The sequence below is a fragment of the Oncorhynchus tshawytscha genome, linkage group LG04 (genome assembly GCF_018296145.1).
Source record: "Oncorhynchus tshawytscha isolate Ot180627B linkage group LG04, Otsh_v2.0, whole genome shotgun sequence".
Lineage (NCBI taxonomy): Eukaryota > Metazoa > Chordata > Actinopteri > Salmoniformes > Salmonidae > Oncorhynchus > Oncorhynchus tshawytscha.
The window spans coordinates 64,368,689-64,391,889 of record NC_056432.1 but is presented as its reverse complement, the minus strand read 5'-3'; the positions used below and the strand labels follow the sequence as shown (position 1 = coordinate 64,391,889).

General features: G+C 42.3%; 2 protein-coding genes and 1 long non-coding RNA gene across 3 annotated transcripts in view; 1 reads left to right on the top strand and 2 right to left on the bottom strand.

The window, feature by feature from the left end:
* Positions 1–57: 57 nt before the first annotated feature.
* On the bottom strand, positions 58–13,658 carry LOC112249183 (SAFB-like transcription modulator). Its single transcript, XM_024418909.2, has 19 exons — positions 13,473–13,658; positions 11,199–11,286; positions 10,850–11,115; positions 10,626–10,653; positions 8,976–9,471; positions 8,306–8,349; positions 7,793–7,905; positions 7,387–7,536; positions 6,927–7,042; positions 6,680–6,831; positions 6,435–6,595; positions 6,204–6,343; positions 5,928–6,108; positions 5,606–5,730; positions 3,604–3,780; positions 2,982–3,431; positions 2,730–2,877; positions 2,448–2,608; positions 58–554 (listed from the first exon to the last, which is right to left on the bottom strand). Exons 1-19 carry the CDS (start codon positions 13,605–13,607, stop codon positions 452–454), a joined length of 3,234 nt encoding a protein of 1,077 aa, XP_024274677.1. The 5' UTR covers positions 13,608–13,658; the 3' UTR covers positions 58–451.
* Positions 13,659–16,995: 3,337 nt separating this feature from the next.
* LOC121846379 lies at positions 16,996–22,214 on the bottom strand. Its single transcript, XR_006083282.1, has 3 exons — positions 22,013–22,214; positions 17,746–17,938; positions 16,996–17,044 (listed from the first exon to the last, which is right to left on the bottom strand). It is a non-coding gene; the product is annotated as an uncharacterized LOC121846379 (long non-coding RNA).
* LOC112249182 (E3 ubiquitin-protein ligase Arkadia) overlaps positions 19,741–23,201 on the top strand; it is a 41,196-nt gene continuing 37,735 nt past the window's right edge. Inside the window, 1 exon segment of the mRNA XM_024418904.2 lies at positions 19,741–20,188. The gene's annotated coding sequence lies outside the window, so the exon portion shown is untranslated.

Below are 23,201 nucleotides of genomic sequence, written 5' to 3'. Positions count from 1 at the left end.
AACGTGTGATGTCTTGTATGTGCACTTCATGAGTCAAATGTAGGAGTGAAGACAAAATGAGCAAGATGTATCATTTAATAACCTTCAGAAGCACCAGGGGCATAACTAAAAATGATGGTTAAAGAATACATTGATCTGCTTACATTTTACATACGGTACATGGAGTTTCAGTTCGGGGAAGAGCAGTTAACATCAAACTTGTTACAAATAACTAAAGCTGTACAATTCTATTCTAAAGGTAAGTTGAACATTATGTGCACAGGGTTTAAGTCACAGGACAACTGTTAGGAAACCATACATTGATTTAACCTATACAGAACAAAACATTTCTATATCAACCTTATGGCTAGAAACCAGCCTCTTAAAACACAATACTCAAAAGATATACTTAATACTTTAAAAAAAAATGTATTTTTGAAAAATAAGCTTAAGCTGATCTGGGGAGAGGCAGTTAGAACCGTCGGGGTGCTCCTTTGAAGGGCTTGAATCCACCAACACTGGACATGGAACTGTTGGTGATCTGCACGATTCTGTTCATTGCAGACGAAGAGTGGCTGGAGAAACAAAAATACATTTTATTTATTTTTATACATAATATCACACATTTGGATTCATTGGAGTTTTTTTTTTAACACTTGGATTGATAGTTTGCTTGGGTGGTATACCGTATACCGGAGTATTTGGAAATAGCCAAATATACCGCCAATAACGTTGAATTTGAATATTTGTAGCTACTTTAGGTAAATACCTGCAGTCAACTTGTGCAATCAGTAAGGATTGTCACAATTTTTCATTATGAAGCTTACTGGTAGTCCTCAGTCACATGGTGTTTGTTTATAAGCACAACAACCAGAGCCTTGTTTATTTAACTAGACAAGTCAGTTAAGAACAAATTCTTATTTTCAATGGAGGCCTAGGAACAGTGGGTTAACTGCCTTGTTCAGGGGCAGATCGACAGATTTGTACCTTGTCAGCTCAGGGATTTGATCTTGAAACCTTCCAGTTACTAGTCCAACACTAACCACTAGGCTACCTGTGAGTCACTCACTTGTGTAGCACACGCCAGGTGATCGAGTTAGTTACCTATTAACCGTCTAAAATGTGCTAAATGCGCTACAGTTGTGATTTGGTTTGCCATCTAGCTAAGTGCTTAGCTAGAATCAGCAGAGAATCCTCTCCTGGATCAAGAGCCTTGCTGATATTTACTTTGTGGATGCAGCAAACTGTGGATAATTTTTTAGTTACTTGTATAACTTTGAGCTGGTTTGTCTGTCCTGCAAATACTTTAGGTCAGAGACTGTACACAATGTCCTCTTTAGTATTTAGTTAGCATTATCTATGGGCTTTTACATCTACTTGTTAGCATTGCTAACCTTCAGATTACAGAAGATCCAGTGGGGTTTGAAAATAGTGCTCCTTTTGTTCAGTGTAGGTATTATGGTGTATTCCAGAATATCCCGGCATGGCACAATGACGGTATGGAAATACGGAAACCACCCAAGCCTAAATCATAGTGCTCAAGTCCGATACACATGATATATATTAATTTCAGTCACAACTATTACAGATTAATTCCACCCCTCGGTTTCTCTCAGCCCATCCCACATATCTCCATAGACCACCTACTCTTGATTTCCTTGTGCCATTTCCTTTTCAACTGTTGTGTGATGTTTTACACAGATTCTCAAACCTTTCTAAATGGGATATTATCAACAGATGTGAATTAAATATATATATTTTGTTGTTGATTGATTACAGCTTTCCTGATCACCCAACAGTGCTATTTGTAGGGCTCATTTTGGAGCAATGTCATGACTGTTTAACCACTCCTGACTCTGTGGCCAGAAACAGGCTACACAGGACAATACCAGAATAAGTGGTCAAATTATTGTCTCTTCGCAGCAAAATCTGCATAGCTGACATGGTTGTATGCCCCATATACATAACATTCTTCTTTTGGTGGCAAGAATATTGTAGAATAATTTAAATAGAAAAACTGCGGTTTGAGTCAAGCATTGTTTTGTGTATCAGTTTATAAACCATGTGCCATGGAATCAGCACACTGGAAATCTCTTCAAGTATTTTACAACCTGTATGGTGCCATGGTGAACATTTTAGTCCTCAAATAAAACGGGTATATTTTTCTATTCATGACAATTCTCTTTCTCCAATTTTGCTCTTTAATAAAGGCCAGATAAACAAGCTCCCCTTCTCCCCCTTCTACTTGCCTCCTCGATTTTTGCAGTAATGCACCAATCAGTTGGTTGTAATTTTAGATAGAGCTAACAATTCCACATGTGTTAACTCCACCTCTCCTATTCATAATATCATTAACAAATATATTTTTCCCATAAATAATGTTAAAAAAATATTTTTATCAATTAGTATATTTGAGTTTAACCATAACAGGGAAAAGTACACAGTCTTAATGCAACGGCAGTGAATACCTTGAGTGTGGGGCCATCATGCTGCTACGGCTGTCTCCCATCCTGCGGCTGTCTGGGAAGCCCCCTCCCTGGGATCCAGCCCCACCATGCCACTCCTTCCTGGGGGCCGGCTGGTCCCGGCCATGCCGCTCCACCACCACCTGGCGGCCAGAGCTGAAATGCTGAGTGGAGAACAGGGGAGATTGTAGTTATGAATTCCCTATCTGAAATGTAACTAAAATAGAGGAAATGGAGGGTATTGAATGTGTAGATTTAGCTATGGGGGATTTGTGAGGTGCTGACCTGGTCTGCCATGACCATGGGTCTTCCTCCATCCCGGCCACTGAAGTTGGATCTTCCTCGGCTGGCTGAGGAGCCTCCTCTGAGAGCAGGCCCCTGGCCATCTCTGCCTGAACGCTCTGGCCGCATACCTCCGGTACGCACAGCTCCACTACACAACCACAGAGACATGATTATTACCACATGGACAACAACAAAAGGCCTTTGTCTACAACTTTAATCAAACAAGCACACTAGGCATCCATCCATTCTCACCGTATGTCCCCCTTAGGTGCACTCATGCTGCCGTCATTCTTCCATCCTGCATGCCCAGTATGAGTAGCATGACCAGCGTGCCCGGAGCCTCTGGGGGAGCGGCCGGTATGAGACATGCCAGGCATGGGTGCTCTGCCCCCTGCTGGGCGCTCTGGCATGGGCGCGGGCCGGCGCTCAGGCATGGGCGCGGGCCGGCGCTCAGGAATCGGCGCGGCTCTGCGCTCTGGCATGGGCGCAGCCCGGCGCTCAGGCATGGGCGCAGCCCGGCGCTCATCCCTGTCTCGGATCTCTCTGCGGTCTGTGTCACGGATGTCTGCTCGTGGAGTTGGAGGAGGCTCAGCCCTGCGGACAGTCTCAAAGTTCTTGGGGTAGCGCTCAAACCCAGAGCTGTCCCTGCGAGCAGCCGGGCGGGACTTCTTAGCCTCAGGCTCACTGTTGAAGCGGTTACGTCTGAAAACCCCCGACACCCAAAATGGATTGTCAGATTCTGTCAAGAGCTGACTGTTACTGGAGGGAGATAGACATGCTAAACTGCTATGCGGGCTGTGTGTAGCTTGCTCTTTGCCGTTTTAGGTCCAGGTTGCTTTATTTACAAAAAGCACTTATAAATAATAGGGCCTACCTCTCAATGGTGTTGGGCTCAACGGTTGCAGCTTCAGGGAAGCCTCTGCCTCTCTCCCGGGGGCTGAACTCAGTAAAGCGGTTCTGCTGGCGGTTGTAGTCCGAGCCCTGGTTGACACGGCCCTCAGACTCTGGCTGGATCTTCTTGTTTCCATTCCAGTAGGGATCATCCCTCCGGCTGAAACATTCAATGGAGAATATGCTTTACCTGGGCGACAAGTAAACAAACTGGTGTGGAATACCACTCTTGGTCAGATGTGGAATACCACATACCACCAAATTGTATCTTTCACTTTTCAGTTGATGGTCAAATTGACATCTGCTGGTCATGTCTGAGACCAAGCATCCCTGTCTGCCGTGGGATGCAGACATACCAGGATGGGAGACAAGTCTGTGTGCAGGGACAACGACAAAGCAGTACTGTAACCTATCCTGCAACTTCATGAACATAATGGTGGAAGCTGGTGTCATGATGTTGCCCTCTTTGAGTACAGTGAGCACCATCCCCCACTCTCTGCTTATACAACCAGACTGCTGTGGGCAGAGTGAGGTCGTAAATTCCTAAGGAAGACCCTGCCTCATGGACACACAGAGTAGAGAGTAGATTTCATGGAGACAAAGGAAATCCTTCCACCTCACAGAACGTGAGGTACGAACAAAATTCATGTTCCAGAGAAAGTGTAAAAGGTCGGTGAAGAATCCAGTTACGAACTGGTGCATTTGTCACAACTTGGCAAGCTCAAGAGAGACGGTGTGGCCACATTACCATACCGCTGTTTATATAATAGCCTCAGATATGAGGTTTACATCTAATTGTTGTATAAGATGAATGAGTGAGGATGATACTATTTGAATAAGGGTGTAATATGATTGTGGACTGTTTAATGAAGAAAAATACAATTCCCTTTTGATTTTAACTAAATCAGAGGACCGCCCCTGAGCCCAGTTAGGGCCAGACATCCTGAGACAGCCCTCTTCTGCCATTCTGAATAAAACCTCACTTTGAGAAATTATCAGTAGACCATGTTTTTCTCCATTAGGAGGGGGACTCAAGGTTTTAGACCATTGCTGAATCTTTTAACCATACCACGTGGTTAAAAAACTCAGACTACCGACAGAATAAGAACAAGTCTTTGATACTAATTACTAGTCTGCAGCTAGGAATTCAGCATCATTGAACGCGAAGAACGACAACCGCCGAAATATCCATTCTATAATGAATAGACGTCACTCTGAACAATCCCCTCTAAACACAACCGAGAGAGAGAGGGAGAGAGATGGACAATTCTGCAAAAGAAATTAACTTTTCACCATCGATCAAGACGACACACTGAGCGTAAATATATATATATATATATTGATTGCAATTGTTCCCGACTGAGTGAGCGTTCATGTGTAAGGATTAGCATTTCAATTGTTATATTTATTAACTCTGTAGTGACTTCTTAGTCGACTACCCCATTGCCCCTTTGTCTAACAAGCTGCCATGCCGGTTTAGCCCACCAGGGCACATTCTATCATTTCATGTAACCATATTTACTGTTTGTTCATGCATTTCTGTGAATTACTTAGTTAGTAATAAATAAACTATTTAAGACAATTGATGTATGGATGACTCATAGTCAAGACTGGATTCGTGCAGATAACCAACAATTTACGACGTTTGGAATGAGACTAACATGAGGTAAAATAAATAAATAAATAAATAAATAATCAGAAGACTATTGATCAGATATGAAAATATCTGAAAGGTTATATTGGGAAATTAAAACTTTTTAATCTGAATACTTTCCTTGGTGCCCCTATTTCATAGTTAATTACAGTTACACGATTAATTACTTTGATCACGTTATACTAATTAATGGAATCTTTGATAAAAAACTAAGTCTTCAATTTAATGATAGTAAAGACACGACACTGGTTGTCCACGAACAGAGCCTCAACTACACAGAGCAAACCCCAGACAAACATCCCATCCCCAACTACAGTGTGGCCTTGTGTACCTGTGGTCCACATCGCGGCCTCTCTTCAGGTTGTTTCTCTTCTCCTGCTCGTAGCGGAGCTGCTCCTGCTGCCTCCTCAGCTCCTCCCGCTCACGAGCCATACGCTCCGCCTCTTTACGCCGCTCCTGCATCACAGCGAGATAATGTCAGCATTACATTAACAATCCACTAACTGGTTTGCTCAAAATGCTCCTGGGAGCTGTTGACAGATCACCAGGATGAACAATGAGTAAACAACTCACCTTACTCCTGTCGTTTTACAACAATCAACTAAGGTACAGCCTAGTTGACTAAACATCCTTAATGATTTGAGTCCAAGCACCTGCTCTATGCGGATCCTTTCCCTCTCCAGCCTTTCCCTCTCCATGCGCTCCCTCTCCAGTTTCTGCCTCTCCACCTCAAGCCTCTGGCGTTCCCGGAGCAGGTTCTCCCTCTCCTCCCGCTCCCTAATCAGACTGATACGCTCACGCTCCCGGCGTTCCCGCTCCGCTATCTCACGCCGCCTGACGGGACAGGAAGTCACAGAAACATTAGTACCCAGCATCCTTACAATACTACAGAGTACAACAATTAGAGTAGGAGTTTGTTTCAGGCTGACCTGCGAAGCTCCACAGCCCTGCGGACGCGCTCCAGCCGGACCATACGCTCACGCAACCTCTGCTCTTTCATCTTCTCAAAGGGGAGGATGTCTTTGCTGCCTCCCTTGTTGGGGAAAACTCTAACTCTATTCATCTCCATCTAGGAAAGACAAGCATGTAGAGGTGAACATTGAAAAAGAAAGTTCCATGATCAAACTTTGTCGGATAGAAGAAAAAAAACTGCGACAAACCTCTTCGGGGGGCATGAAATATCTGGGTCTCCGCTGCATCATGTTGTTGTTGGTGGTGAAACCCGGCTTGTCAAATCTCCCCCTCCTGAATGGTGGTCTCACTTTGTTCAGGTCTCCTTTGGCATGATCAATCACCACCATCTTGCCAGGGCTCTTGGTCCCTACACAAAACAGGACAGAGGTTTTAATTTTTACTACCCTACAACACAATACATAAAAAGGAACCTAAGAAGGAACATACATACTTCCACCATGCTTTTTATCATCTTTCTTGGAGGCATCTGGGCCTGAGCTGGATGTTGTGCTTTTAGACTCCTGTTTCTTGGATGAATCCTTGCCGTCTTTGTCTGATGGCTTGTCGGACTTCTTCTCTTCTTTTTTGGAGGATGGCTGGGTTCTTCAGGGGGAAAAAAGAACAGACACAGAAATTAAAATTTCTTTCAAATGTCCCCATTCTGAAAAAGACAGATTTTGTGTTTCTTCCTCACATACTTGCTAGTGCTAGTCTTGTTTGTCAACGCACTACGCTTGTCACTTGATTTACTAGAGCTGGTTTTGTCATCTGATTCCTTCTTTGAAGGTTCTTTCTTGAAGGGATCACTTTTAACCTAAAAAGACAACAAATACTCCGTCACAGTAATTAAAGGCTCCGTCACAATTCTGAAGCAATGTAATTTAAATTAATTAAAGAACAAAAGGACCTTGAACCTTGTTTCTCCCTACAATGAAAATTACAGAGCGCATGTTGGCTCAATGGCTCAGAAGAGAATGTCAGCCAATGTTGTTTTGCAAAAAACTCTCAAAATGGAATCTTAGAATTGTCAAGAGTTCTGGAGGCTTTATGACATCACAAAAGATAGAAGTCAGAGAAAAGACTCTGTACTGTAAAATTGTAATCATGCTCTCAACATTCTAGCTGAACATTGTGCAAAACAACTGTTTGTCAGCTTACCCTTTCAACAGATATCTGCTGGCCGTGGAGTTCTGTGCGGTCCAGGTGGGAGATGCACCTTCCCACCTCTGTACTGGAAGACATTGTCACCAAGCCATAACATTTGGCTCCAGGACTGCGAGCATTAGTAACCACTTTGGCACTAAAAACCTGTGGCGACAGGAATTTGTTTAGGGGCGGAGCAACTACATGCTGCTTGTAGAGGGGTTGGGTTAAATGCGGAAGACATTTCAGTTGAATGCATTCAGTTCTACAACTGACTAGGTATCCCCCTTTCCCCTAGTAAAACAGTAAATAGTTTCCAATAAGTCAAAGCCAAACCATGACACCCATACAGTAAGTAACATCCAACCCCAGTACCCCACCACAAGAAACCGTTTACGGACATTTTAAGCTCTAGACTTACCTTCCCATATTTGCCAAAAAGGTTTTTCAAATCAGCTGCTTTGGTGTTGGAGGACAGGCCGCTCACCCATATGTTTCGAGTGGAGCTGCTTGCACTACTACTGCTGATACTTCCTGAAATAGGGTTGTTTCAAAACATACATACACTGTAGAGGCTTTTACATGTCTACACATTTAACAAACTAATCTACAACAGCCTAATGTTACATACCAGTAAGCATTACATGTTAAAATGCAGGTGCTTTTGACTGAATTAAATCATTTCAGACACCTTTAAAATGCCAAAGAAATGTACTTTTTAGATATGTGAAGAAAACTGGGTAATACGCAGATTACACCAGCGGTACTAAAATTCCCAGATCAACTCGGTTTGTTCTGACGCTTGAGAAAATGTCACTTTGGCTGTCCAGTCAATACTGCACATTGCTTACATACACTGCATAAAGGCCTATGCTTGACCATCGTCTGATCATCAGTAATGACGACTTGAGAAATGTACCTGTAAAATGCTTACCTTTGTCATCTTTTGTGGCCTTTCCATCTCTGTCCTTTGAAGAACTACAAAGCCGATTTCACAACAAATAAAAAGAAACAAGAGATGAGTGCCAGTATATGAAAGCCCCTGCGGAATATGACGTACACCAGGGCAAACAACATTTTTTTTTAAAGAAACACTTTGTTTTGCTGTATGTATGCTTTTGTTTTTTTTTTATCCCCACGGGCAAGGCTTGCATTTGGACAAAACTCCCATAATGGCCTTTTTCATTGCTTTTCCACGGGTGATATGGGTCCTGTTCTCAGCCAATTTACACCCTGGACCAATGAAATCTTCAGTATTGCGTTCGACTTCACAGCGAATCATTTCATATGTTTCTGACAAACTGACATCACAGGGACTACTGCCCTTTTAAAAAGCCCTACGTGGGAACTGGAAAAGGCAAACGTGCTGGAAAGGTGAAAGTAACATCTGTTTCAGCTCCTGGTAAATGACACAAATTACCCAACTTCAGAAAAACAACCAAATGAAAGTAACAAATGGGAGGCTCATTAGGTACATCAATGAACATTTCTCATTAGGAAAAAAAGTTTTAAAAAATCTTGAGGCTACCCACAATGCTGCGTTCACAGTGAGCTGGAACTTGGTAGTAGTATCTTAAAGAACTGACATAGCTAGAAAGACAAACCTCTTTCCTTGACCTGATGCCCCAGTAGACGAGGGGCCTTTCTTCCCAGAATCCTTGTCTTTGTCTCCCATTTCAGCTTTCTTCGAGGCCTCTCTGCTTTCCTTCTTAGAGGAGTCAACCTTCGTCCCGTCATCCTTCTTACCATCTTTATGGCCTTCCACTTCCATCTTCATGGCATCCTTGGGGCTCGTCTCAGCAGAGGCCTCTGGCTCGTCACAGCCCTTGTCTGCCTCTGAATCTGGAAGTTTCACATGTTTACCTGTTTCCAGGAGGTCATCACCATCAACATCCAGCGTGATGGCATCTTCATTCTGGAGTGTGACGGATATGTTATCGTCCTCGTCTTCTTTAGCGGAGACGGCAACTTCAGTTTCGATCTCCTCCACTTGTTCGGCCTCCGCCTCGGCTTCTGCCTCAACCTCGGTTTCTGGGAGGCCGTCCTCACTGGGTGGAGGTTTAGAATTTTCGCGAGTACCATCATCTGTATCAGTTATATCTGAGGGATTTAATAAGGATAAAACATGGCAAAAAAAACACAATGTTTAACATTGACATGTCTGTTACTTGACCTAGGAAGTAGAATAGAAAGCAAGTTTAGTATTAGTGGTCATCGAAGGGTAGAAGACCACAGGAACACACAAACATACATTCCTCATTGAAAAATGGTGGTGCGGATCAATAATCTTCATGTCATTTTCACCACCAATACTTCTTTTGCGATCCTTACAGTTATGTGTACTGTACAGTGAAGTTACTCTTCAATGCTCCTGTCATTAGGAGCTCCATTCCCGTTCATCAGTTTGAAGAGGGCATTTGTTCGTATTAAAGGAAAAGACCATCTGTCCAACTTCTTCCGTAAAAATTATCTGTGCCCAATGCCATGGAGGTCAAATTCAGTCTCATTTTATGGCCGTTCTACTGCCCAGGGCTCTCCCATCATAGTCTTTATGGTCATCTCCCATGTCTTCTTTCCCTCATAAAAGTCTGTCTTAAGTGACTTGAGAGTTGACAAAAAAATTGATGTCATCTTTAATCGTCCTTGTGATTGCAGTGACAGACTCAAGTCCTTAGCAAATGTGTCCTCTAGTCTGTACATCATGTCCTGGTTGGTCTTTGAGCATTCTCAGCGATGATTTCTTCTCTCCGCCCGAGACATCTGTACTGCAGTTGGGTTGATACAGGAGGATGGGCCCCGATGGGCAGGAGTCCCCCATGGTATCGTCAGCACACACTGGAACTCCCTCTAAATCAGCTTGCCTTCTTCAGTGCAAACCTTTCCCTCACCTTAAAGAAGCCTGTTGATTCCTGAGCTTTTTATCTTGAGGGAATGTACTATGCAGTCTGTATGGTTGATGGAGCCCTCTTGCATCTCAGGTCTGGAAGAGTAGGTAACATCCCACCCTCAAAAACAGTACTGTGACCAAAAGAAGCAAGTCCTCCAAAAACAGGATGTCCCTTCTATGTTGTATTCATGAACAATGAGTCCTGGATAGATGGCTGGCTGAGTATCCAGCCAGCAGACAAAATAAATGGAAGGCATAAAGGAGAGAGGGGGCATAGCAGTTTCTTACCTTCACACAAAGGGGGCTACCTGCAACCCCCCCCCCCAAAAAAAGTAATCAATTCAATAGGGTGTGAGCACAAACATACCTTCTTCAACATCATCCTCGTCTCCCTCCTGAAAGAGACCAACGTGAAAGGTAAATACACATATAATGATAGGTTCAGTCTAATGCCTTACTTAAACCAGGTTAACTGATCTGAATACCAGCATTTAATTATAAAAACAATATCTGATCTGTGTATGGTAACCTAATGATCTTTAGTCTACCGTGACAGTGGGGTAAACACAAACATATTCATGTGACACTCACCTTGGAAAAATATTTGTTTTCCTTGGTAGGAGATTCATCTTCCTTGGTAGGAGATTCATCTTCCTTGGTAGGAGATTCATCTTCCTTGGAGAAGGATTCATCTTCCTTGGAGAAGGATTCATCTTCCTTGGAGAAGGATTCATCTTCCTTGGAGAAGGATTCATCTTCCTTGGAGAAGGATTCATCTTCCTTGGAGAAGGATTCATCTTCCTTGGAGAAGGATTCATCTTCCATTGGATTGTCAGTGTCAGAGTCCACTTTCTTTCCTAAAGAAGTAATGAAGTCATGTCATCCAAATTGGAAACAGAAATACAGAACAGTAATTTAAATATTAGGAATGTCAAATTACCTTTAGCTTTTGCATTTTTTCTATTAGGCGTGTCTGCTGGGAGTGGAATTTCAATGGTCTCTGGATCTCCACCTTCCTCCTCAATGGCCTGAGAAAGTATAATAAAAAATAAATTAAAAAACACTATTGTAATTACTAGTCATTTCTCTGACATGAATTTAATGTCCCATCCTTATATTTAGCCTCACAATTAAGTGTTTTACCATTTCCTTTTCAGGACAACACAAAACAATTTTACATAAAACAATTGCATTCATGAGTTTTATTGACAAATCTCAACAACAACAAAAAATTGGTCAACGCATAAACTTGATGAAAATGAATTTATATGAATGCTGTAAGTACAAAAAGTGTTTGCTCACTGTGATATGAATATCCAACTAGTCAGTGACAACAACTATGTGAGCTTATTACAGTATTATAGAAACCATGTCACTACACTCTTCTATGTTGAAGTAACCCTTACCATTCTAACGACTTATGTAGCGTGTGAGCGTCATAGAGCAAAACATGGAGTCTCACATTTTTATAGATAATAGTTTGTAGCTCAAACAATTCGGACTCCACAGACCAGTCCTGGGCCCCTTCGGGATCCGCCCTTGCCTCAAACACCACTTTAGCTCAGCCCCCCTTAATCACACAGAAGTACGTAGTTCAAACACACTACATTTAAAAGGGGTTAGAAGTCCAATACGCACACCGGCGTTACGGTGGGACTCAAGTTAAAATACGTTCATTACTCACCAAATATAGAGTTTTGAATAGCAACTATCGTCATTTACTGCCAGCATGGCCAGGATGTACGTCCAAAAAAGGTCTTAATAAAAATGTACAAGCAACTGAAAAAAATGCCTATTCTGCACCTCCAATGTAAATCACTCACGTCACAAGGATCGCTGATAGCACTAACCTTACTGCAATGAACAGGTCGGAAGTCTACAACAGCTCAATACATTGGAGCTGCCGAAGAGGCATTGTTTAGGCCTACATACATGGTTGTCACCAGTTACCACAGGCACAAAGTCATAAACCCCACCTATTTCTACAATTTAACGTCTTAAAATCTGATTTAAAACCTAGCAGCAAACCCTAACCACACTGCTAACCTTACGCCTGAACTTAAATCAGTGGTGGTCGGTGCATTTAAGGTGATGGAGGGCAACAACAACAAATTATGAGCATGGACTTATTTCTATTACAGCATATTTTATGACTGTCATTCATATTCCATTCACCCAGCTCAATGTAACATCGATAGGTTTAGGTTACTACATAATACCTGAATATTCCCTATATCCATCATGAGGTTGCTACAACCTAGCCTATGAATGAAGGTTTACAACATAGTTGCACAGGATCAGAGAAAATTGAGTAATCAAGTTGACAGACAGTCACATTCAATACAAACAGCAAGATCATATCATTTACGAAATAGACCATTTTGACTTTGTGGCTGTGCTATCTAGTGTAAACCTATATACCGGATTATTTGGTGAGTAACTAACGTATTTTGACAGGATTCAATTTGGTTAACTAGTGAATGGCAAATTGAATGGCTGCTTCCTGGGTTTAAATGAGATTCACCATATCAACGCCTCCTGTCAAGTCAGATTATAGTTAATTATATGTATGAAAATGTACTTTAGTTTATTTAGTAAATATTATCTTAACTCTTATTGTTCTTAAAACTGCTTTGTTGGTTAAGGTATTGTAAGTAAGCATTTCAAGGTAAGGTAAACACCCGTTTTATTAGGCGCCTGTGAAAAATAAAATTCGATTTTTCATTTGAATTATAAACGTTAACTCTGATCAAGGTATTTTGCGAAATGTGTGTGTGTGGATGTGATGTGGGCATATAGCAACATAGTTTTCTAAAGGAGCCATAGATGCGATAGATGTCATGGCCAGCTAACATTAGTTACCAACGCCCACACACCGACTGCATCGATGCAGGACGGTGGGCTACCTTGTCAACCTGACACTGCAAAGCCAGGCCGCGAGCACGCAGTGCCGCAGTTGGAAAACTAGACAGCATCCAACGGTAACGTTAGCTAGCAGACTAAACATCTTAGTTGGCAACTACGAAAAAAAAGCAAGCTGTACATAGATACACATTTATCCCATAACAAGTTGGATAGCTAAGCTATCTAGCTGGCAGCAGTTGAGGACGGCCTCAATCAATCAAATTCGTACAACTGTTTGGTAGCTAACATTAGCTAGCCTAGCGGTCGTTAGCTTTGCGTTCGCCAGGTACAAATAAATTGAGCTCGTTACCTGTTTCAGCCTTGCAATTAGAACATTCTTCACACCTGTGACATCTAAATTCCTTCGCTTGAGTTCAGATTTAAGATCAATAACTCGTAAATCTGTTATTTTCTTTGACTCCGTTGAAATGGCACCCGACGCCATTTTACCTTGCTGGATGTGTTGTTGTAAACTTGTGTGTGCAGAAGGGAAGCACGCATGCTCACGCAATGGCCCCAAAGTTATTCTCAAAATGTGTATTGGCGGATCGCATCCAACTGAAATATGCATACACTGCCACCTACTGTACTGGAGTGTGAGGCTGGTCACGGCCCCCTTATTAATATATATTCTTCTATGATATCATGGCAGTCCGCAAACAAACGTTTAAAGTGCATGCCGCCACTTTATTCATCTATGTCTCTTATATAGCCCTTTGTTTCCACCTACTGTTCTGGAGTGCAAATTCATTACACGCTTTGACACAAAGGGGAAGAAAAAAATCACTGTACCAACTAACCCTACACCCATTAAAACCTCACCCCTATTCCACTACTTGGCCATATCTGATCCTACACCAGGCTGGCAGCCTGGGAGGACTGGACCCTATCTTTCAACACACATTGTCCTCTGCAACAAAATATTGTACACCCAAGTACTTCTCTGCAGTTGCCACCCCAACATATATTTTCTGTGATTTACGTTCCATTTCTGCGATACAGTTAATGACCATGGCTATGAATGCTAAGAACCCAACCGTACTGAAACCCATGGTTTTGCTATCATTTCAATTCAAAGGGGCTTTATTGGCATGGGAAACATGCATTTCCATTGCCAAAGCAAGTAAAATAAACAAAAGTGAGAAGACACAAAACAACAACAAAAAAATATTCAAATTTAACAGTAAATATTGCATTCAAAAATGTTTTAAAAAGATAAAGACATTTCACAGTGGAGGCTCCTAAGGGGAGCACGAATAATGTCTGGAAAGGAGCAAATGGAATGGTATCAAACCATGTGTTTGATGTATTTGATAGCGTTCCACCTATTCCGCTCCAGTCATTACCACGACCCCATCCTCCCCAATTAAGGTGCCACCAAACTCCTGTGATTTCAACTGTTACTATATATTATCAGCTATGTACAGTGTTTTAGCAATGTGCAAATAGTTATAGTATGAATAGTAGGTAAAGATAAACAGATAAATATTGGTGGTATTTAAAACATTATTTGTGCTCCACATGGTTACCCTTTTCTCATGGCAACAGGCCACAAATCTTGCTGCTATGAATGTACACTGCAGTATTTTGCCTAACAGATATGGGAGTTTGGTTTGTTTTTGAATTTTTTGTGGACCTGTGTGATCTGTGGGAAATATGCATATCTAATGTGTTCATACATTTGGCAGGAGGTTAGCATGTGCCACTCAGTTTCCAACTAATTTTGTGAGCAGTGAACTCATAATCTGTCTTCTCACTCCCCTCAGCAGTAGAGGCTGCTGAGGGGAACAGGCTCATAATAATGGCCGGAACGGAGCAAATGGAATGGCATAAAAAAAATGGAAACCATTTGTTTGACGTATTTAATACCATTCCACCTACTCCTCTCCAGTCATTACCACGAACCTGTTCTCCCCAATTTAAGGTGCCACCAAGGTCCTGTGCTTGAGAGCCAGGTCTGCATGTGGTGGCCTCTCTCAATAGCAAGGCTATGATCACAGAGTCTTCACGTAGTCAAGGATTTTCTCAAATCACATTTGTCAGGTATTTTCTGTTTAGGGCATTCCAATTTGCTCTGTTTTTTAGTTGATTCTTTCCAGTGTGTCAAATAGTTATCTTTTTTGATTGGGTCTAATTGTGTTATGGTCCAGGGGCTCTGTGGGGTCTGTTTGTGTTTGTGAACAGAACCAGCTGGCTGAGGGGGACTCTTCTCTGGCTGAGGGGGACTCTTGTGGTAGAATGTGTGGGCATTGCCTCCTTTTATGTGGTTGTAGAATTTAACAGCACTTTTCTGGATTTTGACAACTAACGGTTAACGTCCTAATTCTGCTGTGGTTTTCTGGGTCTCTGTGCTTTTGGTTGGATATGTTTCTCAATGTGTTTCTTAGGGTTTTGCATTCTTCATCAAACCATTTATCATTGTTGTTAATTTTCTTAGGCTGTCTGCTTGACACTTTTAGAGTTGATAGTGAAGCTGAAAGGTAAAATATACAGTTTAGGCTTTCTACTGTCAAGTTTATAGCTTCACTATTGCAGTGAAATGTTTTGTCCAGGAAGTTGTCTTAATGGGATTGGATTTGTTGTTGCCCAATAGTTTTTGGTAGGTATCTACACTACTTTCCTTCCATCTTCTTAACAGTATGAAGTTTGGTTGGCTTTGATTCCTCGTGATAGAGTATTATTCTGTTCAAGTAGGCTGTGATGTTGATTTGATCTGATAGGGGTGTCATTGGTCTGACTGAGACTCTAGGTTGAGGTTTGTGATAAAGTAATCTATAGAACCACAGTCAAGGGATGAGCTGTAGGTGTACCTACTGTAGGAGTCCCCTTGAAGCCTACCATTGACTATGTACAGACCCAGCGTGCAACAGAGCTGCAAGACTCGTGACCCATTTTTGTTGGTTGTTTTGTCGTAGTCGTGTCTAGGGGGGGCATATTTGGGAGGGAATACTGTCACCTCCAGGTAGCTGTTTGTCCCCCTGTGTACTGAGAATGTCATCTTCTTGTCCAGTTCAGGCATTTAGGTTACCACACACTAGCATGTGTCCAGGGCCTGGAAATGATTGACCTCTCCCTCTAGGATGGAGAAGCTGTCTTCATGGATATAGGTAGCACACAGGAGGACATTTTACTCTGTTGAGATCATTTCCTTTAGAATTTCTAGCCAAATGTAAAATGTTCCTGTTTTGATTAATTTAATAGAGTGGGTTACATCTGATCTCTGTGTAACAGCTGGTAATTTGGTGGATGGGACTACCAGTTCCCTGTAACCTAGAGGGCAACCAGTGGGTCCATTTCCTCTATACCATGTTTCTTGCAGGATGACACTGTCTCTATTTCTGATTTATTTGGTGAAGACTGGGTTCCTGCTCTTTAGGCCAAAGTGCTATACAGAAACCTGGCCTAAAACCCCTAACAGCAAGCAATTTGATAGAAGCATGGTGGCTAGGAAAAACTCCCTAGAAAGACAGAAATGTAGAGAGGAACCATGCTCTGAGGGGTGGCCAGTCCTCTTCTGGCTGTGCCGGGTGGAGATTATAACAGTACATGGCCAAGATGTTCAAACGTTCATCGATGACCAACAGGGTCAAATAATAATAATCACAGTAGTTGTAGAGGGTGCAACAGGTCAGCACTTCAGGAGTAAATGTCAGTTGGCTTTTCATAGTCGATCATTCAGAGTTAGAGACAGCAGGTGCGGTAGAGAGAGAGAGTCGAAAACAGCAGGTCCGGGACAAGGTAGCACGTCCGGCGAACAGGTCAGGGTTCCATAGCTGCAGGCAGAACAGTTGAAACTGGAGTAGCAGCACGACCAGGTGGACTGGGGACATTAAGGAGTCATCAGGCCAGGTAGTCCTGAGGCTTGGTCCTAGGACTCAGGTCCTCCGAGAGAAGAGATAAAGAGAATTAGAAGGAGCATACTTAAATTCACACAGGACATCGGATAAGACAGGATAAATACTCCAGATATAACAGACTGACCCTAGCACTCCCGAAACAAACTATTGCAGCATAATTACGAGGCTGAGACAGGAGGGATCGGGAGACACTGTGGCCCTATACCCCCGGACAGGGCCAACCAGGCAGGATATAACCCCACCCACTTTGCCAAAGCACAGCCCTCACACCACTAGAGGGATATCTTCAACCACCAACTTAGTACCTTGAGACAAGGCTGAGTTTTGCCCACGAAGATCTACCCCACGGCACGAACCCGAGGGGGCGCCAACCCGGACATGACGATCTGCGTTTTTTTATTTTTGTACTTGATGCCAATCTTCCTCACCACACAGCTTCCCTCTACACTCAACTGCTTTCTTTCTTCCTCGCTGTCCATTCCCACATCTCCACGCTTTTTCCGCACCTTCATCTGCTGTAATAGCAAACTGTTTAAATGGTTCTTCTATCTTGAATTTGTCGACATGTCGCGTCGACTCAAAGCTCTACCAGCCGCCATTACTCCTCACGGCTCGCAATATTGACATAGCTATCGTGCAATATCACCAATATCTGTATATACTGGGATTTTGATCACCAGTCAACCTACTGTGTATTGACATTCATATTGCTATGTATTCCCTTACCTATGGATGATCATCTTGGGTCCATGTAATGGGGTATCAGCCTACTCAGTGACACCCACAGAACACAACTGTGAAGAGTTCACACAAATATTAGCGCCCCCCAGTCAGTCTATTGTGCGTATTGGTCACTCATATTGCAATGTAGCCTACAGCCTTACCTATGGATCTTGGGTCCATGAAATAGGGTATCAACCTACAAAACACAATAAGTAGTTAATTTGACACAACAACAAAAAATAATGTTGTAATCGCACTGTGGATGTATTAGACTTCAGAATTGCGTTGGGGGCATACTTATATGCACTGTACAGCCTTACCTATTGATCTTGGGTTCATGAACTGGGATATCAGCCTAGTCGTGACACCCATAGAACACAACTATTAGCGTTGTTGTTCTTCTTGTGGGACTTTAACTGTGGTATATCACCTCACTATCCAGCCTATTGTGCGTATTGACATTCATATTGCAATGTACAGTGTGAGCAAGACAAAGGAGCTGATCGTGGACTACAGGAAAAGGTGGGCCGAACAGGCCCCCATTAACATCAACGGGGCTGTACTGGAGCGGGTCGAGAGTTTCAAGTTCCTTGGTTTCCACATCACCAACGATGTATGATGGTCCAAACACACCAAGACAGTCGTGAAAAGGACACGACAAAACTTGTTCCCCCTCGAGACTGAAAAGATTTGGCACGGGTCCCCAATTCTTCAAAAAAGTCTACAGCTGCATCATCGAGAGCATCCTGACCAGTTGCATCACCGCCTGGTATGGCAACTGCTCGGCATCTGACCTTAAGGCGCAACAGAGGGTAGTGCGTGCGGCCCAATACATCACTGGGGCCAAGCTTCCTGCAATCCAGGACCTATATAATAGGTGGTGTCAGAGGAAAGCCCATAAAATTGCCAGAGACTCCAGTCACCCAAGTCATAGACAGTTTCCTCTAACACACAGGCAAGCGGTACCAGAGTGCCAAGTCTAGGACCAAAAGGCTCCTTAACAGCTTCTACCCCCAAGCCATAAAACTGCTGAAGAACTCATCAAATGGCTACAGGACTATTACATTGCCCCCACCCCCTGTATATAGCCTCGTTATTGTTATGTTATTGTGTTACTTTTAATTATTTTTTACATTCGTTTATTTGGTAAATATGTTCCTAACTCTTCTTAAGCTGCACTGTTGGTTAAGGGCTTGTAAGTAAGCTTTTCACGGTAAAGTTTACACTTGTATTGGATCGAAACCCCGAGCTGACAAGGTCAAATCTGTCTTTCTGCCCCTGAACAAGGCAGTTAACCCACTGTTCCCCGGTAGGCCGTCATTGTACATACGAATTTGTTCTTAACTGACTTGCCTAGTTAAATTAAATAAAAAAGGAAAAAAATATTCGGCGCATGTGACAAAGTTTGATTTGATTTATAGCCTTACCTATGGCTCTTGGCTCCATGAAATGGGGTATCAGCCTACTCCGTGACACCCACAGAACACAACGCTGAAGAGTTTACAGAAATATTTGCGACGTAGAATTTCATGGACCCAAGATCCATGGGTAAGTCTTTACATTGCAATATCAATGCCAATACACATAGTAGGTTGACTGGTGAGCTAATGTGTGTCAGTTCACACCGGTGTCAAAGACCCGCAATAAGTGCTAATATGTGTGTAGACTCTTCACAGTTGTGTTTTGTGGGTGTCACGAGAAGGCTGATACCCCATTTCATGGACCCAACATCAATAGATAAGGCTGTACAGGGCATATACGAATGTCACCAATGCTGTTCTGAAATTTAATACATTCACAGTGCGACTGAAATTTGTTTAGGACAAATTAACTAGTTATTGTCTTTTGTTGGATTTAATTAACATTCCAACCTTGTTAAGCAGGATCTATTCCAAATATGGCATTATTCCACTATTTGTATCCGTTTGCATGTTTCAATGGGGGACATTTTATTTTGAAGGCGAATCGCAAATTCCAGGCACCTTTGTGGCGAATCCTTATTGTGGCTAGCTTCACACAAGTCCAGCAACCCAACCTAGGTGCCAGCGAGAGTAAACGGACGAGTCGAGCTGGGTAAACAACAGTGGTCGCCTCGAAGAGGCAGGAATGGGGACTTCATCGAGGGCCCTGATGGCAAATAGAATGGAATGTGTGTTTTATCGTAGAAAAAACATTATGTATTGCGTAGCGTGTTAATATTCCACATAAAGCCAGGAAAAATAGCAAGTATTTTTTTTCTCTCGGGTCTTTAGCCAGGCGCTGATTTGTAACGACGTTGGTATTGCCACGGGCCCACTTCGATTTTGTTCCTGTTGTCAGTTTCACTACCCGGTGACTGTCGTTCGATCGCGATTTACTCGTGTCCCTTATTTAAGTTCATCCAGAGCATATGTAATTCAAAGGGAGCCACGAAATAACACAGAAGCCCACTTTCAAGAGAGTACAGGTATGTGTTGAGTCAATATAGCTAGCTAGATAACTGTCTTTGTTTTTCTCTCAACGTTAGCTGGCTAACACGACCAGACAGTAGCCAGCGTACTGTAGCTAGCTAGCAAGCTATTGTTTGCTCTGAAGATTCAGTAGTTAATGTTAGCTTGGTACGGTAGTAGCTAAAATGTCTTGTTGTGAGCCATTTTGGGGTTGGCTAGCTAACGAGTTAGGTAGCTAGCTACATTGGTTATTAGCAAATATGATCTTATCAGCGAGTTAATTAGAAACCCAACATTTGATTGGGAAGCTTTGCAGCTCTTCCATCTAGCTAACTAAGTAAACTAGTTAGCCAAGGCCATGTAACTATAGCCATTTATTTATTACATTTTACGATGAACTCAGACGTAACCCAAGTAGCGAACGTTAAGTTAACCAAATAAGACAATTCCACGTATAACTGACTTAATTCAACGTTAGCTTACTAGTGCTAGATAACGTTGGGCAACATCAAAATGTTTTGTATCTGTGACAGACACATCAGAGAGGAGGATGACTATGATGAATGTTCATCACATTCTTTTCAAGTAATGGAACTGCGCTGTCAAATCAGCCTGGTAACGTGTTAGGTTTGTTGACTTACGTTAATATTGCTAAAGAAAACAAAATGCTGAAGACATTTGCAGCAGTCATTCGAATTGTGGAATGGCTTTGGTTGTAATCTTGATGCATTACGTATAAAGATGAAATACATAGACAGGCTTGTACAATTAGTATGGTTACGTACCTAAAGAGCCATAGACCAAATTAGGAAATATCTCAGATTGAGGCCTAGTGCAAGCCAGAAAACATTAGGCAAATACTGTCAGAAAAATGTAAAAAATCGTATGAAGGAGAGCTTTGTCAACCGAATGACTCATTGTTAGGAAACTTGATGTGTACACTTGGGACCAGTCAATCTTTAATTATCCTGCCCCAAATTCTCTGCACTGTTACAGTATAAGAAGCACCAATAATTCTTCCCTCATTACATGTTTTGGTTTGTGTTCACGATGTTGATGCCATTACTTTTGCGTTGATGCCACTCTTTATCTATGATAGAAGACAACCCATCTCATAGTCACAATTTGGAGAACAATAACACATCACTGGATTGATTTAAAGCTGCAATATGTAACTTTTTGGGCGACCTGAAAATTTTCACATTGACAGATCTTTAACTCATATTTCTTTCTCATTAAAAGAAACACTAAATCCCGTTTCCATTGGCACTTTGAATTCAATGGCCTTGGTGGGATAGCTCAAATTGCATTTCCACTCCCCCCAGAAATTATAAATTATGTCATGTTGCAAGGTAGCCAATATGTGACTGCAGCTGGCTTCGCTGATGTTGCTTGCGAACAAAATGTTGAATAATTGAATTCACCTTCACCATGCTGTAACAAACGTTACCCTATACTCCTGCCAGTACCAGCCAACCATGTATTTAGCTTGCTGACGTTGGCTAACTGTTGGCTAACTAAACGTTAGCGTCGTTGTTAGCATAACTAATAATTCCTACCTTGCGTACCATGGTATTAGCTAGCTAGCTAGCTTCAATACGACCTGGCTAGCAAAAATTCCTGCTAGCTTACGTTATCTAGATTGTTTCAACTCTGATTTGCTAGCTAAGGTTAGATAACTGTCAGCCCTCAAATGCTAGCTATCATAAAAGTTTGTGTAGTGTAATAATGAATAAAGGACCCAGCTATTATGGTAATTTGTGTTATGTCTAGCTACTGCAGTACTGCTTGTCCATGTGCTAGCTAACAGCAACAAGCCCAGACAAGCTAGCTAAACGTACCCGCATCCAGCAGTGATCCACTTGGTGGTTGCATAGTAATTGGCGTCACCAACCCGAATTCGAATTGAGCTGGCGCCAGTTGTGAAACTGGGCTGCTCTGGCCCCTGTTTCCCTCGACCCAGGTCGAATCTGCCCCAAATTTCAAGTGCCAGTGGAAACGGGACTTTGGAAGCGGTAGCTCTGTTCTGTGTTCTATTTCTATGCTTACGTTATTAAAGTTAGTTTTTGTGTCTTTTACTTTTGGTTTTGTACACCAGCTTCAAGCAGCTGAAAATACTAGAGGTTTGGTTATGGAACATATATTTCACAGCGGTTTAGATGGTTCAATGATTCTCTACACTATACTTGCTTGTTTTGTCACAAACTGAAATCAGGCGAGCTATTATAAGAAAAGGCTTGGAGATCTCAAATACAGGCTTGAGATAATAGTGCCATGATGTAGGCCTATTTCAATACTACTACAATTCTGTGGGCAGAACAGACGTGATGACTTCTGATGAACAGTCATATATCACTGTTTTTATCAAGTCAAACTAAAACTGACAAAAAAACAACCATGCTGATGTTCTGAGGGGAAATGCTGAAATGGGCCCCACTATTATCATTCTATAACTGTGCCACTGCTCTGCAATAAGGCATCCAGTGGGTTTTAGAAGCTGCCATAGTTACAAGGGAATGTGTGTAGCTACAATTAAGTTTATTTCTAGCTCATAGAATTGTAACGGTGCTCTGCCATTTCCTAAAATTATCAAGGATCTAGTATATAGTACCATGCGCACTAATATAGGAAACCGATGCTTAATCACTCAAAGGTTGTCTAGGTGTTCCTTCTTTGAAAGCAAAAATGAGTTTATACAAATGGCGTTCTTGTCAGCGCATTAGGGGATTTCCGTCCCCTTGCAGTATGTAATGTTGTCAATGTTAGCAGTGCTGGTTGCGTCATACGACATTAGATAGAAGAATCCCTGTGATTGTGAGGAGGATGACATTTTAGCTTCTCAGAAGGGCCTGTCATAGCGGCAATGTATGAAGTACTGTGCCTGCCTACTCAAAGCTGTGCGCTTTTTGTTTCTTGGCTAACATGTTGGCTACCTTTTTGTAGAGACAAGAATGTGTAACTTCCTGTTCTGCAGTTCATTGCATTGGTGTGGCGTTTTCTACAATTATTGACTGGTAGAGGTACTGCATA